Source organism: Chrysemys picta, chromosome 13, assembly GCF_011386835.1.
Source record: "Chrysemys picta bellii isolate R12L10 chromosome 13, ASM1138683v2, whole genome shotgun sequence".
Taxonomy (NCBI): Eukaryota; Metazoa; Chordata; order Testudines; family Emydidae; genus Chrysemys; species Chrysemys picta.
Window position 1 is genome coordinate 24,512,773 of NC_088803.1, and position 16,951 is coordinate 24,529,723.

At 43.3% G+C, this 16,951-nt stretch overlaps 1 protein-coding gene across 11 annotated transcripts in view; it reads left to right on the forward strand.

The window, feature by feature from the left end:
• The window catches only part of RALGAPB (Ral GTPase activating protein non-catalytic subunit beta), a 136,233-nt gene that overhangs the window by 103,092 nt on the left and 16,190 nt on the right, over positions 1–16,951 (forward strand). For 9 of the 11 annotated variants that reach the window (XM_005295442.5, XM_008168152.4, XM_005295443.5 and 6 more), the window contains 6 exons: positions 1,302–1,454; positions 2,165–2,374; positions 3,434–3,592; positions 9,921–10,086; positions 12,084–12,206; positions 14,728–14,864. In XM_005295442.5, coding sequence (XP_005295499.2) covers positions 1,302–1,454; positions 2,165–2,374; positions 3,434–3,592; positions 9,921–10,086; positions 12,084–12,206; positions 14,728–14,864 — 948 coding nt within the window. Of the gene's footprint in view, positions 1–1,301; positions 1,455–2,164; positions 2,375–3,433; positions 3,593–9,920; positions 10,087–11,117; positions 11,310–12,083; positions 12,207–14,727; positions 14,865–16,951 lie in introns of those variants that run through there. The other 2 variants (XR_006175551.2, XR_010592446.1) reach the window with 2 other exon arrangements.

Sequence of the window (16,951 nt, forward strand, 5' to 3'; positions counted from 1 at the left end):
TGTGTGTAAGGGAAACAGTCCCTGCATTGTTTGGAAAGTGTCGTGTGGGGACTGTATCTGTCCTGCAGTGTTCAGGCATTAATAGTTTGAGTGGAGGTGATGCCATGGCTTCTGGGACTCTTGGCTCTTGTGAGCATTTTCCAGCATTATGGTTTTTACATCCATTTCTCTGGCTTTTCGGGATGACTGGAAATGGATTTATTACAGTGAAACAAGGACTCTCAGACTGTGGTTGAAATTTGGGGCTGTCAGCCTCAGCTGTCCCTTCTATATTTAGGCTACTTTATACAAATCTAAAAATCTAGGAAACCCAAGCAAACCTTAAATTGCTCTTAGCAGTCTGCCCATGGCTAAGCAAACTTTGGGGAAGCATATAATCCTTGTGATGCTTCTAAAGCTACCCTGGCACTTAAGCAGATGTGTCACTCAGTTGGGACACTTAATGGAATGGCAAGATAGTGAGGTTTGATAGAGACTATGGGAAGGTTCTCTCTTGGCATGTGAAATACTTGTTGGTGTCAGTGGGAGTGTAGCAAGGATACAGCGCTTCTTACTTTTTAGCATTTTATACCTCTAAATTAAAAAAAAAAAAAAAAAAAAAAAAAAGGGCAAGCTAATAATGTGGCACTCAGGGCAACCCCAAAGACCCTTATCCCCCGTGGCTTATGTGGTGTTGTGTTCCCACTCAGTCTTTGGGGTTTGAATAACTCTGATGGTCATGAGGAACTGATCGTACCGTTGAGAGCAAAATACAGCGATTACAAGCAGTAGGCAAGCTTCTTGCATACCTCTGGCAGTGAGTTCATCCTGACCTGCAGTATCCCTCCTATGCAGCCCTAGGCTCATCAGCCTGACATGCAGCACCCTTCCCTCATCTAGTCACATATTCAGTAGGTCCTATGTGGAGACTACCAGAAATAATCTTTAGCTCTCTTTAAACATTATTAGAATTGGTTTAACCTAAAACTAAAGTAACGCCAGAAAGGCTTGCAACTTCCATGTAATCGAATGGGATTGGTGGCATAGAGATTGTGTTGAAAATCAGGGTTCATAGGTACCATGAGTAGAACAACCATAATGAGTAGGACTGAATATCAAACTTTGCTTTAAAACTTATAATCAATTCTTAGAAGTGAATAATATTTAGTTTTCTGAATGCTTTCTCAATAAATAAAGCCTATTGTTATGAATCTGTGATATTGTGATAAACATAAAGAAAATTATCTCTATAATATAAATGTATTGCACCACAGGACAAAGCATTTAAATTGGACATAAAATTATTCCCTTCATCGTAACAGATGTTTTTACCAGAACCTCGACCAGCTCCTAAAAATGATGTTGGACTCAAATACAGTGTGAGACACCGGCCCTTTCCTGAGGAGGTGGACAAGATCCCCTTTGTGAAAGCTGACCTGAGCATTCCAGACTTGCATGAAATTGTTAATGAGGAAGTAAGAGGTTTTAGTCTTTGATTATTTCCTCTGTTCTTTGCCCGTCAGCTTCAGAATCCATTTGGTAAATTACACCCTGTACGGGGCACTTAACTCTAAAGCTTTCCTGCTGTAAAGAGTATTGCAGTAGAACATTACCAACTTCTGTTAACGAGGTGACAAACTCACTGCAGGTTAATGAAGTCTAGGAACTATCCAGGAATGATGGTAGGACCTATGATATGACCCTACCTATTATTGGCCTATTGGGGAGCCCCACACAATATGTTTTGCCCCAATCCTAACACACTATGGTGACCTGAAGCAGTGACTTGTTTCCTGCTGCTGCTCCGGGGAAAGAGGCTAGCACCTCTTCTGTCTTGTGAGAGCTCTTGTAAATGTGGCATTATTAGATAAGAGTGAAAAATGTGCTATTCTTCCAGCTCATTTGAAGGACAAATATTGGAGTTGACGCTGGATACATCATTTGCCATAGTTGTCCTAAACAAATATGATATTGATTGTGGGGTTTCAAGTCACATCCACTGATCCTCCTCCACATCTGTGGGACCTCACTACTCAGTGCTCCCATAAACATGGGGGAGTGTTCCAGGAACTGTTGATGCTTGTGGTTTGTTGCTCTGTGAACTAGCTAGGGAGGTGCTTTGAAATGCTGGGAAAAAGATGTTGCTGGAATCAGTATTCCATATCTGTGAAATAATGTGTTTCAGTTGGAAGAGCGGCATGAGAAGCTGAGGAATGGTATGGCCCAACAGATCACTTATGAGACTTCTATAGATCAGCAGAGTGAAGAGGAGTGGCGCAAGAAGAGTTTCCCTGACCCAATCACTGAGTGTAAGCCCCCGCCTCCTGCCCAGGAATTCCAGACAGCACGCCTCTTCCTCTCGCACTTTGGATTTCTGTCACTAGAGGCACTGAAGGTGACTTGATATCTCCCTTCATATTGTACAAATGGCCTCAAACACCCCAATATTCTGTAGGACAAAGCAGTGTCATTTAGCAGCTTTACTAATGGAGTTTTCTCTTGTGGAAATATACTGCTAGAGCTAGTCACTGTTACGATAGCTGTGGTCTGCTCAGATATAGGGAAATGAACCCCAGAACTTCTCAGGAGTTCTGGAAGCCAGGGGTCAGAGGTCAAATGCTTCAAGCTTTGACTGAAGAGCTCTAAGCTGGTTTTACAAAAGGTACCTAAATTGGGATAATTACATATTGTGTACTTGAAATTCTTCCTGCAATTTCAGTTGGATGCCATAGTTGCTTTCAGCCCTAAACATTTCTGTAGGACTGCAGTACTCTGTTAAACAGATCCAGTTATCCATACATATATAGCTTGTAAGTTGCTACATAAAGCACATTTGGATCCATGTGATGGAAACGCTAGCTAAATGTTCAAGTTATTATTTTATGAGTTAGTACAGATAATCCAATTTTCAGAGGGAAACACTGCCTCCTGCTTTTGGGCTCTCTATATCTCACCGTGGAGTTTGTCTCTAGCTCTGTACAGACTGTCAACAAACAGAGAATTGAGCTGTTGCAGAAATAATAATCACAAGAAGTACTTAGTGATGGTCTGCAAAACAAAGTGCATGTGGAGTTCACATAGTGTTGGTGCGCTGCAGGTCCTCACTAGCCTGGGTGTGGGGGAAAGTATTAATATTAAAAAGTTCAAAATTATTTCTGTCGTTTCACTCAGTACCAATCTCTTGGTACTTCTAGAATTTCTTCAATGAACCAGGGACACTGTGATATCAAATAGTACAGGCTTTTTTGCGAAACCATACAAAACATGTATGGTATCATGTTTATATCATGTTAGAAATTAAGTTATGGTTTTGTTCTTATTTAGAAAAAAATTGCATTTGTTTTGTTCAGTGTATTTTAAAATGGATCATAGTGAAACCATCAAAGAACATTACTGGTGAAAAGGGTTTTTTTTAAATAATTTAAAAAATTGAACTTCTTTCTTTGCTGGGTAGGAAACTGCTAACAGCCGTCTACCTCCTCATCTGATTGCACTTGACTCTGCCCTCCCTGGGTTTTTTGATGACCTTGGTTACTTGGATCTACTGCCATGTCGTCCTTTTGATACAGTTTTCATTTTCTACATGAAGGCAGGCCAGAAAACAAGCCAGGAGGTATGTGAAAAATTGGAGCACTGATTGGTCTCCGTATGTTTTTGCTTCATTTACCTCTTAGTTATAGAACAATGCGGTCTAATGGCTGGAGCAGAGGACTGGGACTCAGGATTCTTGGCTCTGCACTGAGTTGCTGTGTGATCTCTAACAAGTCACTGTGCTTTGTTTTTTTAATCTGTAAAATGAGGATCATTTATTAGTTATGTATGCCGAAAGGATTAATAATGCTTTGTTATCCAGTACTGTTCTAAATGTATAGAAACACCTATCTGCAGAACCCGACATTAGAGGGGCACTTTCAAGGTTCACAGGCCCCATGTCCGAGCAATACCATAACTTGTTCCAGTGGTGTGCAAAGTCCAGGTAGTTTGCTTTTGTAGGGTTTCATTTCAAACAGAAATGTCAATGAATTGGAAAACTAAATGTACAAGTAAAAAGGAATTACTGCTTTGTAAGGTATATGTTGCACTGACTGTACTTGTTTGCATTCAGATTTTATCAGTAGTGAGAGTATCAGGCTAGAGGACTGCAGAGCCTAATAGCGACATCCTTGCATCTGAACTGTACCTTGGAAACCCACGATTATAAAAGAGAGTGTATAAAGTCACCCTAAGGAGACATTTTTATAGTGCCTTCCCCTCATTCCCTGTGTACTCCACACTGTATGTAGTGTAAATGTAGCTGTCTGCCACAGAACTAATTGGTTTACTCCAGGCACTCTCGCCACATCTTATAAGCTTGGAAATGCTTAGCTAACAAAATGCAGCACAACCTTGTTTATCTTAAAACGCACGAGTGGAACATATTGTAACTGTTACCTGAAACCAGGGTCATGCCACCTGACAACCTTTCAGATAAATGAGGTTTGGGTGTAGAAAGCCTGTCTGGCTGGCTTTTCCCAGGCCAGGCATCTTAGTATGATAAAATAGGGCTAAGGCATGCAAGTTAAAGTACCTTATTCCTGCTGAGCCAGTTGCTCTGATCCATGCATTTTTATGAGCTTAGGCAGATAAAGATTTCTTAGTAGAAACCATAATCCTGCAGAGCTGGACAGTCTTCAGGAGCCCAACCAGCAGTCTATAATTGTGGGGTCAATTCTGTAGACTTTGATGTTTGGTGGTAGGGTAGGAGGCCCTAAGCACACTGTTTCAGACTCTGTAGCGCTAGTACCCCTAATTATCCAAAGGTTTTGGGTATTCCCTGGGGTCTTCAGGTAATGTACTTGATTTCCTGAATCACCTAACGTGCATTAAGTCATGGTGATCAAAGCCAAGTTAATAAAAAAATGGGTATGACATGCGTCTGACAAAGTGGGTATTCACCCAGGAAAGCTTATGCTCCAGTACATCTGTTAGTCTTTAAGGTGCCACAGGACTCTCTGTTGCTTTTTACAGATCCAGACTAACACCCCTCTGATACTTAAGATAAAATGTAACCCCTTCTCCGGTGTTATCCAGTGCTAGCCTAGATGAGTGGCTGAGCCCTATCTGCAGAGGGACAAGATCAGAGCAAAGACCAAGTGAAGTTATTGCCTCTGAAATGCTAGCTGGCTGACATTACCCAGTTGTTTTTACTCTCTACAGCAAGTGAAGGGAGCTCTTTGAGCTAGCTGGAGAGGGGTTTTTTTCTGTTCTTGGGGGGAATTTACCCCCTTCAAATTTGTTGCTACTGCAGGTTCTGAGGGAGGACAGATAGCAGCAGCACTGTTGGCCCTCCCTCCAGGTTAATCAGCCCTGCAGAATAAGGGGCCAGGATGGCATATAACTTATTCCTCTCTCCACCAGTTTCATTAAAATTGTCCCATGGTTTGTCTTTATGGTGACCATATCCTCTTTTCAAATAGCACAATATAAAATTGTTTCTGTAGCCTTAGATGCACATGTCCTGTTCGCAGCTCTGACTCCTCTGATTGCACCCCCACAAGTGTTAGGCCTCATACAGTTTTTCCTTTCCTGGGATGGAAACCTGTGATTCTCCCACTCTTAGATTGTGTCTTAGGCTACAGTACCCTGTGCATTAACCATGTTTGTCCAGCACGTCCAACTGGACTCCCTCTCTAAAGTTTTTCCATTTTGGAGCGTGTAAATAGCAGTAAATCAGTGACTCCAAAAAGCTTCTTAAAACGAAGTATTGTTTTATCTTAACCGTAGGAACAAAGCATAATATAAGAGAAAAGGTTTTGAAACAACAAAGGCCTACACCAGGGGTCTCAAACACGCGGCCCGGGGGGTTATTTTCTGCGGCCCGCGAGCTGCTCACGGCCCCCCCGCCCTCCCTCAGCATTTACCTATAGTGGCTCCGGCCTGACGCGCACTGGGGGCAGGGCAGGTTCCCTGCCTGCCCTGCCCCACACCGCTCCGGGAAGCCGACGGAACCTGGGAAGGAGGGGTGCTGGACTGTGTGTGGCTGTTCCGCTTCACGGCCAATGGGAGCTGCTTGGGGCGGTGCCTGAAGCAACAGCCACACACACCTCTGCGCCCCTCCTTCCCCAGGTTCCGTCGTCTTCCCGGAGTGGCGCGGGGGCAGGGCAGGCAGGCAGGCAGGGAGTCTGCCCTGCCCCCGGTGCGCGTCGAGCCGGAGCCCACCCCCCGAACACCTCCTGTATCTGAACCCCCTGCCGTACCCGGCACCCCTCCTGCACCCCAACCCACTGCCCTGAGACCCCTGCTGCACTCTGACCCCCTGCTGCATCCCACACTCCAACCCCCTGCCCTGAGCACCCTGCACCCTTCCTGCACCCCGACCCACTGCCCTGAGCCCCCTGCTGCACTCCACACCCCAACCCACTGCCTCGAGCCCCCTGCTGCACCCTTCACCCGGAACCCCTGCTGCACCCTGCACCCCTCCTGCACCCTGACCCCCTGCCCTGAGCCCCCTGCTGCACCCCTCCTGCACCCTGAATCCCTGTTGCACCCTGCACTCCTCCTGCACCCCAACCCACTGCCCTGAGCCCCCTGCTGCACCCCGACCCCCTGCCCTGAGCCCCCTGCCGCATGCTGCACCCTGACCCCCTGCCGTACCCCTCACCCCTCCTGCACCCCACAGCCCAACTCCCTGCCCTGAGCCCCCGCCACACCCCTCCTGCACCCCCTGGGGGCAGGAAGGGGGCGGAGTTGGGGTGGGGATTTCAGGGAAGGGGTGGGAAGAGGCGGGGCGGGGCCTCATGGAAGGGGTGGAGTGGGGGCGGGGCTGTCAGGGGGAGGTGTCAGTAAATGCGGCCCTTGGGCCAATGTACTAGTCCTCATGTGGCCCTCGTAGTCATTTTGAGTTTGAGACCCCTGGCCTACACCATCCTCTTATGGGGACCCTGCTAGGTGTAACTTCCTTTAGACCCCTCGCCTCTAGAGTCTGGGTTCACCTTTCCCCTCCCTGAGAGTCTCTCTTAATTCAGGCCAAAGTTCTCTTCTCCTGTATTTTCTGAGCCCAGTTAAACCAGTTTGGGTAACTCAGCAGGAGTGTTTGTGCATGGGGGTGAGGTTGCGGGGTGGGGTAATAGTGTTCGAGTCAATAGTCCCGGGTGTTTGCTGAGGGGCAGTTATCTGGGCTGTTGTCCTCCTTCTTGCCCACATTTCTTGATCATCCTGCTATTGAATTAACCCAATATGCATACAGTACACATTCCAAATAAATATGTTAATCTAAGGTGCCACAAGTACTCATGTTCTTATTCCAATAATTATAATAATTATAATCAGGTCACATACAGTATTCATGTTCTATTACAGAACAGCGTTGAATCTGTCGTAATGCACAAATGCTGTAGAACACAGCACCATACACACGCAACAGTGTCCTTGAAAATCACTGATATGAAAAGTACCCAGAAAAAACATATTGTTGTAGTAGTGCTACAGAGGCAGAATAGTAAATTGAAGTAGTAATGAGCAGCATTATGTGCTGGCATATGGTAGGGGGTTGTAATCACCTTTATCTAAATATATTATTTAATTTTGTGGTTGGTTTTAGGCAAGCATGCAACCAGTCCAAACTGTGGAATATAATTGAAATATTTAGGAATTGGAAAAATCTACACTTTAAGGAAAAATTAGCTTTCACTTGAGTCTGTGTACAGCTTCTGTATATCACTTCTCTCATGGATTTATAGGTACATATCAGCAATTTAACGTGTATTCAGTACTCTTTGAAAGTAGATTATGCAGTCTGAATCAGTGTAAGAACAGGTTCTATGAGAAACACATTGGGTAAACAGCTGCATAAAGGTACACTAAAATAGGACATTGCTGAGAAACAGTATGTTACTACATTGTTTTTTCAGAGGTCTATCTGTATCAAAATAAAATTTTTTGTGGATATAGTCCATATGTGATAACAGAGCCATTAAAATACCTGTAAAGTCTGCGTCATTAAAACCTGATCTTCTGAGTTGCATTTGCTTGCCTAGTTGTGGTATGCAATAATAACATTAGCATGCTTAACTATAGTAACGCCACATACACAGGAAACCATCCATGTGCATGTGCAAATGTGTGCTCATTTCTATATCTGGAAATGTGTTCACAATTCTGACTCTCTAGGCCTAAACAAATCTTGAGCTTTCATTAAAAGGAAGCACAGTGATAACAATGTATTACCAGATGCTACACACTTCAGACAACTAACAGTTTTCCAACCTGACTGATCTTGTGTCTCGTCTTTATGGGCAGCGTTATTAGTACCCGTTATCTTCTTTCGCCTTTTGGTAGGGCCTCATGTATGATGTAATTATTTATCCAGGCAAATGGAAATGGCTGCATAATAGCAATTTTTTTAAAATAGCCACGTAGTTATGCTCCAGAATGTAAATTTTCCTTAAAAACATCTCTAGCCTTATTTAGAGCTCTGAAGATCAGCCTTTCTGATGTGAACGAGAAACACAACTGAATGGATTTCTATGCCTTAGTTAACAGATGGCCCAGAACAATACTTCTGAGACTCATGAACTCTCACATCAGTGAGGCTGAACCATAACACTGAGTGTTAACATTAACACTCTCGCTGCTGATCATGCTAACAACGCCCTCAGTGTAATGTGTGTATCTGTTGTTGGATAGGGTGAAATGGGGCTCTTGGGATGGGTGGGTGCAAGGAGGCTCTTACTGACACTGTAAGCACTTAGTTCTGGTTGTACAGTCCCTAGCACACTGGGGCCCTGTGTGCTAACGCTGTATGAATACTGCAGACCTATACGCTTTTCAAAACCTCCACCTGGCCTCAGTGATACCTAAAATGCAGCTCTTCGTGTGTTCTATACAAAACCTGTGGAACTGGGCATGGAGGGGAGAGTAAAACTGAACTCAGACTCAAAATAACAAGGCATGGCAGAATTAGATTTTTATGTATAGTTTTGATGGATAATATCAATGTTTATTTTTAAGCATTTGTGAAATAGATTTAAATTTTCACAGTTGCACAAAATTATGCATTTTCAGCATTTTTATAGCATTTTCTTTATTTACATTTTCAGTTGCGGGCAATTAATGGCAGCTGACATTGAGATTCAAAGAAGTTAAACCTTTATAACCATTAAAACACACATTGTCAACGTATCAAAATACACAATGTCAATATTCCTAAATCAAACTGAGTTCTCAAGCACCATTTTTCTTACTTTGCCTGACTGTAAATTTCGATGATCATCTGTGGAAATACTTTTTCATCAGTTTCTCTGTGTGTGGTGAAAGTTTACTGATTTAAAAATCTAATCCTTCCAAGACTAAGAATAAGCAAGGAACTTCATACTGATAATACAGCACAGGATCAGGAGGAGAGAGTGAAGGGGACAGGTCTATAGCTCCTGTTGCATTCTTTTCAGTCTAATGCGCTGTGTAAGACATGGGGCCTTGCCTTTACATCACTGTTCAGGTTTCATCCAGGTCAGCAGTGGTTAATTGGCACCGGACATCTCTCTGCCTCAGTCCTGCAATGAGATTTGCATAGAAAGACCCCAGAACTAAATGAGGCATTGTGTTTGGCACAAAGGTCTGTTCTTGATGCGTTCGTTGCAGGATTGCGGCCCTGCGGCCTGTCTGGAATGAGTGGGAAATGTCAGTGTTGCTCAAAACAAAGCAAAGAAGTCACCAACTTGTAATTGGCTCCCTCAGCCTCAGCAAAGGGAAATGAAAGAGTCAGGGAGACTGAACTATTGTCACTCATAGAGATAGCTTCTTTAAAACCAGACTGAGGAACCTGAGTAATGTGGCCAAGGCTGTACTGCTCTAGGGATGACTAGAGGATGTTTTGTCAGCACCACATTTGCTGTTCAGAAAAATTCAATGAAAACTGCCTCCTCCAGCTTTCTGTTCATATTGTGAATTGGAATATGTTGCAGATTCTGAAGAATGTAGAGTCTTCCAGAAATGTTCAGCCACACTTCCTAGAATTCTTACTATCTCTTGGCTGGGCCGTAGATGTGGGAAAGCACCCTGGTTGGACTGGGCATGTTTCAACAAGTTGGTCCATTAACAGTTGCAGTGATGAAGAATGTCCCGAGCAAGGTAAGATCTGGTACTTGTTTAGTGAATTGTAACTCTGTAGCTCTTTCAGAATGCATAGTCTGTTTAAATTTCTTGCTTCAGGATGTACTAATTACTTGGACCACTTTAAATCTTGTTTCTTTCCGTATAAGTCTGCCTACATTTGCTAGTATTTAGTGTACAGCTTTTATTATACACAAGACTTTTTCTTTTTAATTATGCTATTTATTTAAAGTTAAGTCTGAAGTGCACAGACCTGAAGTACAGAACAATAATGGTCTTGTGTACTGTTGAGAGCAGATATTGAGTCAGATCAACCCTGCATCCATGCCTGTTCAATATTTTAATTAACAATCTGGAGGGTGGAGTGTAATGTGACGTGATACAAGCAAATATTCAGGTAGAATCAGAGGTTTGACATGTAGAATCATAGAATATCAGGGTTGGAAGGGACCTCAAGAGGTCATCTAGTCCAACCCCCTGCTCAAAGCAGGACCAATTCCCAACTAAATCATCCCAGCCAGGGCTTTGTCAAGCCGGGCCTTAAAAACCTCCAAGGAAGGAGACTCCATGTGTCTCAGTGGACAGGATTAAAGTACTGTGTGACTTGAGAAACTGGCTGTAAAGCTATTAAATTCATCTTGATCAAATCTCAATTTAAAAGGAATAGCAAAAATATAGACTAGGGTAATATTGGCTACTCAGAAGTATCATATAGGAGTGTCAAATTCATTATGATGCGAGGATCGGATTCCTTGTTTATTTATGGTCCATTGGCCAGGATATAAATTCAGGACTTCATACTCCCTTAGTTCCACAGCAGACTCCCACACTGATGTCAGTGCGTGTTTGAGGAGAGAGCAATGGGAGAATGCAGCCTATATGTAGTAATTATGTTTAATATTTAGTCCTTTTTTGTAACATTCAGTATAATTCAGTGGAAAAAATTGCTGCCTTTAGACCACTGCCCTCTCTCTCTCCTCCTATTTTTCTTCCTTTTTCCTTCTTTGTGAGAGTTCTTTGTTCTTCATTCTGCTCTTCCTTCCCAGCAGCAACTCTCACTTCCCTGCTGGCTTCATTCCCATCCATTTTCCTGTCAGCTCAAATGATCAGCAATGCAGTGTGGAGGCTGAAGTATTCTTGGGCTTTAGTGCTGGTGCTCCAATGAGATGATTGGAGAACGTGGCAGTTCACACCCCTCAGAGCTATTGTATCAGGCTGTCCGGAGACTTTGGCAGACATCGGTGTGTTGGTTTACACTTGGTTCACCTTTGGAAGGGTTTCTTTACGACTATGAGGGCTCAAAGCTTTTTTAAATGTAAAGGCAAGATTCTGGGGCACCTAAATGTCATGAGAGCCACAAATACATCCTCCAGGCTGGATCTGGTCTGTGGTCTATGTCTCTCACAGCCCTGGTATAGAGTTTAGATGAGATGATAACTGAGTGACTAACCATGCAGTGTTGCTGCAAAAAGGCTAGTATGTATATTGGGCTGTAGTAATAGTGGTGTCACACATGCAGTGTCAAATAAGTGAGGATACCATTCTGCTGTGCTCTGACTAGGCATTAGCTGGAATCTTGAATTCCAATTTGGCCATCACATTTCTGTCAATAGAGATAAATTGGAGACCACCCGAGGAAAGGAATTAATGATGAAACGTGTGGGAAATGAGTGGGCAGGTTTAGCGAGCTGAGGGCATTCATTCAGAGGAGGAGACATAGCTGACCACAAATATCTGAGGGGAGACTACAATATGGCCATGGATTAATTGTACTCTTAGTAAGCAAGTACAGAAGGGGATAAGTAGGCAACTTAAAGATTGCCACGGCTGTGGTTGTTACACGGTAATAACTAGATTTGAGTGTGCACTTTGCCTTTCATCTTAACTAAGTAACTTCTTTCTTTTACTCCTTTATCCCAGTTGAGTCCTGGTGCTTGCAAGTCCTTTACTGGTGAAGTGCGTAAGGAGTTGTGAAGCGCTTTCTTTTGGCTTAACTTTTGTTTCTTCATTCTCAGATGAAATCGTTTCTTCAGAAGACATCGGAGCGAGCATATTCAATGGGCAGAAGAAGGTTCTGTATTATGCTGATGCCCTTACAGAAATAGCATTCGTTGTTCCCTCCCCAGTGGAGTCCTTAAGTAAGATCACTGTATACATGCCATGTGTACTTTAAAAACACTTTGTTTACATAGCCCTTCTTTGACCCAGAACTTGATTAACAGACATAATGTAACATTTATGTTACTGGTGCACCCAGAGGCCCCAGTTAGAAGCAGAGCCCCAAATACAGATTCTTGACAACATAAATGTAGTGGGGGGCAGGGGGGAGAAGGGTCAAATTAGCAGTGTCAGTTGTAAGTGTTTTGTTACAAAATTGGTTCCTAAAATGTATAATTAAAGAAATCATGATGTGGGAATATCATCTGTTCCCTGCTCCTTCGTATGATGGAGCCTAAGCCTTGAATTGCCACTCAGGTTTGCACTGCAGGAGTGCAGTCTCCTGACCTTGTCGTAGAATAGCGGATGGCACCCCCTCATTGTGGCTATGATTCCAATATGCACCTGGCCGCTGAGCTAGTGAGTTCAGAACAGCTCCACAGGCAGTGGACTGCTTTGTGGGGGTTTTCTTGGATAATGTGCCCCTAGGACATGCATGGAGAAATACATGCTTAATTATGTGCTCTAAGAATTAGAGCATTTGCTAACCCTTTACCCCAAAATATGCAGTGGAGTCACTCTTGGATCAAAGGATGGCTGTGCTGTTGTCTGCACCGCCAGATGTCCCTCCCCTCCCCTGAACACACCTTGTCTCTTAGCTCCCGTTGGCCCAATCCCCAGCTTCTCTCTCAGGGGTCCCTTTAGATCTCTCATCCTGCCTGTTCCCACTCCACTGGAGTATGCATACATATGCACACTCTTCCCTCTCCACCCAAACCTTCCACCCCATACCCTGCTAACTACAGTTTCACCTAATCCAGCTGCCACACAAACCAACCCTGCCCATTCCATCCAGCTGCTTCTCTGCTGCACCCCAGTACCCAGATGAAATCTCAGATGAATTCAGAAATGAGAGAATGCTAGACTTGGAGGATGAGAAATCGTATTGCATAGGAAACATGAAACCTAATGGGACATTATCAAAAGCAGACCCCCATACCTAGTGATCTTAGCTTCTCTCAGTTTCTAGAGCTCCCAGGCTCACTGGCAGGGCATTCTCTGAGAGGGGCCCAGGATTTTAGAGCTCATGCCAATTCACCACCCTCAGATTCCTAAATAGGTAGGTCTCTTGACCTTTAGATTTCCAGTGAGACCTGATCTGTTGGGATTTATATACAGCATTAAAAGTATCTGGATAGGCACTAACTCTGTTTTATGTAAATCTAAATAAATAGTGAAAGAAAATCCTGTATGTGTTGCAAATACGATTTGCAATGTCAGAACAAAAGGTGGCAAACAGACTACTGGCTTTGGTCAAGTTTCACCTACATTTTGCTGACCAAAGTTTTGAATGTAGTGAATGGTCTTCTCTCTACCATCTGGGAGATGGACTCTTGCCATTCATGGCTGGTGAAAAATGGAGGGGGGGGGGGGAAGAGAGCGCTTGGATCTATTTGTGGCACCTTAAAGACTAACAAATTTGTTAGTCTCTAAGGTGCCACAAGTACTCCTGTTCTTTTTTGCGGATACAGACTAACATGGCTGCTACTCTGAAACTTGGATCTATTGTTAACTAGGATTGCTAAGGTCTCCTGCTTTGTGAAGCCAAAGTGCCAGTCAGTTTAGAGTCTGCTCAAGATACCATCTTTCCTGATATCAAGCGCTGTCTACTTCCTCCATGTCTAGAAAACTGCCAAGGAAAAGGGCGGATGACCGGGTTAGCAGTGACTGGCTAACTTCACTATCCCCTAGATTCCTACAGTTTCTCTGTCCCTTATCAGTCTGGCTTGAGACCTGTGCATAACTTCAAGACTGCAGAGAAATCTATGGTCGTTGATCACCTCCTAATGAAGGACAACGCTCATGTGTCATGGTGGTCTTATTAGATTATTCAACAGCCTTTGTTTTTGTTGACTGAAGTGTTGACTCTCTGTGGGACTGGCTGGGGTTGCTAGGATAGCTAAGGGCTTGTCTACACTACGCAGCTTTTAGCGACAAGGCTGTGTCGACACAGCTTTGTCGCTAAAAGTCAGCGTGTGTGAACGCTCTTTTGCGGTATTTTTGTCGGCGCTTTTGCTGACAAAATACTTCCAGCCCCACGAGCGGCATAAGCTTTGTCAGCAGGAGACCGCTGTTGTTCACACTGCCGCTTGCGTTGGCAAAACTTTTGTCTTTCGCGGGAGGGGCTTTAAGTACCCACGAAAGACACAAGTTTTGGTGACAACTGTGCAGCGTAGACATACCCTTAATGACACACCAGCTAGAGGGCTCTGTAAAAGGCAAGTGCTTCTTTGAAATAAGCTTTTGATATTTTCTCTTATCTTTCTTCTTAACACCCTTTGTTGGATTTGGAATGTTTTTTCCACCCAGTCCCATTTTTAGCAATATGTGTAGCCTTGCCGTGTGGTCTGAGTAATCATGGGCATATTTAACTTCAGAATCTTAAACTTTAGCCTTTTTTGCCAGAAGGAAAAAATTCTTTCCTCTTCCTTTGTCTTTCAGCTGATTCATTGGAAAGCAATGTCTCAGACCAAGAAAGTGACTCTAACATGGATCTTCTGCCTGGGATACTAAAGCAGCCATCTCTGACACTTGAACTCTTCCCCAATCATACAGACAATCTCAGTTCCTCACAGCGGGTAAGGCAACATATCATTTGCAGCAAAGGGCTGTATTGTGTGCAAATTGTTATGTTTTTAAACAAATACAGAGAAAATACAGTAGATGTTTATAGCCCTGATATTTGTAATCCAGCTTTTTAGTATTTGAAACTCTTCATCAATAGGCCTTAGTGATTATTAACAGCAAACTGGAGTCTCTGTTCTGACTTTGACGCCCACAGTTGCAGTAGCAGTAGGAGACTGCTGGGTCATCGTATTTATACACATATTTAAAACCCTGCAGGTAGATTAAATATTCTAACCCTTGGTGTACATCCTAAAGTCCTGAAATATGTCCAAAGAAAATTGGCATGCTGTTCTTATGAAACTGGTTAGACTCTAACCCATTTTCTAGAAATTCAGAATGGACCGGTATGTATTGAAATTGCAAAGCTTTTCCCACCTGCTCTGTTTAAAATCTCATGTTAGTTACAGTACATGTGTAGAGTTCAGGGTGCTGAGTCCTCCTGCAACAGCTGAAATTACAAGCACGGAAGAGTTCTGTTTATGGTGGGTACAGAACCAATCCTGTCATAACTTTGTAAGTGAAGGATTTTTAGAAATTACACATTCCTTATATGAAACACTGGCCCAAAATCTAAACATACATTCAGTTACTGATTTGGGACTTAACCATTTTAAACAAAATTTCTTGATTCTGCTTTAAGGTACATATTGCATTAGCTGATAAAACATATGATGTAACTAATTGCAATTGCCTTCCATGTATATTTGTCAAGGGAATGTCTGCAGAGAACATTTCTTTATGTAAGGCAGTATCATATGAAACTTCCATCTTTAAGTTGGTCTGACTTCAGTGGGCCCTTAGGGCTCTAGTACCCTGAGTCAATGAGAAGCACAGGGACTTCAATCTGACGTATTTATCCACTTAAAAACAAATGCCTGCTAAACATGGCGCTTTGTGAGTACCTCATACAGAGAGTTTGTTGTCGCTACAGTAACTAAAGCCTGGAAGCAGATGCAATTCTTCCTTGCCCTCTGGAGGCTGGTCATCCCAGGGGGGATCAGGGCAATATGAGGAGGAGGAATATGTCCTTCCTAATGAATAGAGCTGACACTTATTCTGATCCTAGAGTTAGGAAATGCCCACATTTGTCCTCATTCCACACACAACCAGAACAGGAGGAGATGCAGACAGGCAATTTTTTTACCCCAACTGTACTAGTTGTTGTGTTAGTGTACCAATTCTGTCCAGATCCAGTCGGCTTAACTTATGAGAACTTGACAAGGTAACAGGCTAGAAGCTGAGGTAAATGATTGTTATATTTATTGCAGCATATATTCCAGGGCACGAGTCTTGGCCAAACTGGAGCTTAGGTAGAGACAGTAAGCAAACATTATAGTTTGTGTTTTTTAAAACCATTAGAAAGCCAGGACATTCTAAGTTAGGGTTAAATTTTGTGTTTTTCCAACCCTGAACCTCCAGTTCTCTTCAGGTGATATTGCATCTCCTCAAGGACTCTTGAATTTGACAAGTTTGAAGTTTCCTGACTGACCATTTTTGAGAGATAATGTGACCAAAAACATCAGCGTTATTTTCAAAAACGTGGATCTTTCTTTTAAATCTCCAAATATCACAAACAGCCTGAAAACTTTGAAAATAAAAGCACATGTTCCTTGGCTAAAGAGAGCATGTGCAAACTGCCAGGCCCAATTAACCTTTTAAAGGTATTTGAAGGGGAGGACTAGAATCAAAATGCGCTTCATAAAGCCCAGATCCAGTAATCTGATCCATGTAGATAGTAGAACCCCATTGAAGTCAGTAGAGCTCCTTGTGGCTGCAAGGGTCTGCCAGCCTGCCTGCCCACCCACACAGATCAGATTGCAGCACTGGGCCCTGAACTAGCTGCTACCATACCGATGGAGAGATGTCTGAATGCCTATGACCAGGGACAGTTGATCTCTGGCAAGATTATTCCTGACATTGCCTGTTCTGCATGGCACTACCTGCTTTTAGATTCTCATACCCCAAACCCTTATTATGAGGTCCATTGATCAGTATTGTCTTGATGCTGCTGGATGTATTTCTATAGAAAATCATTAAC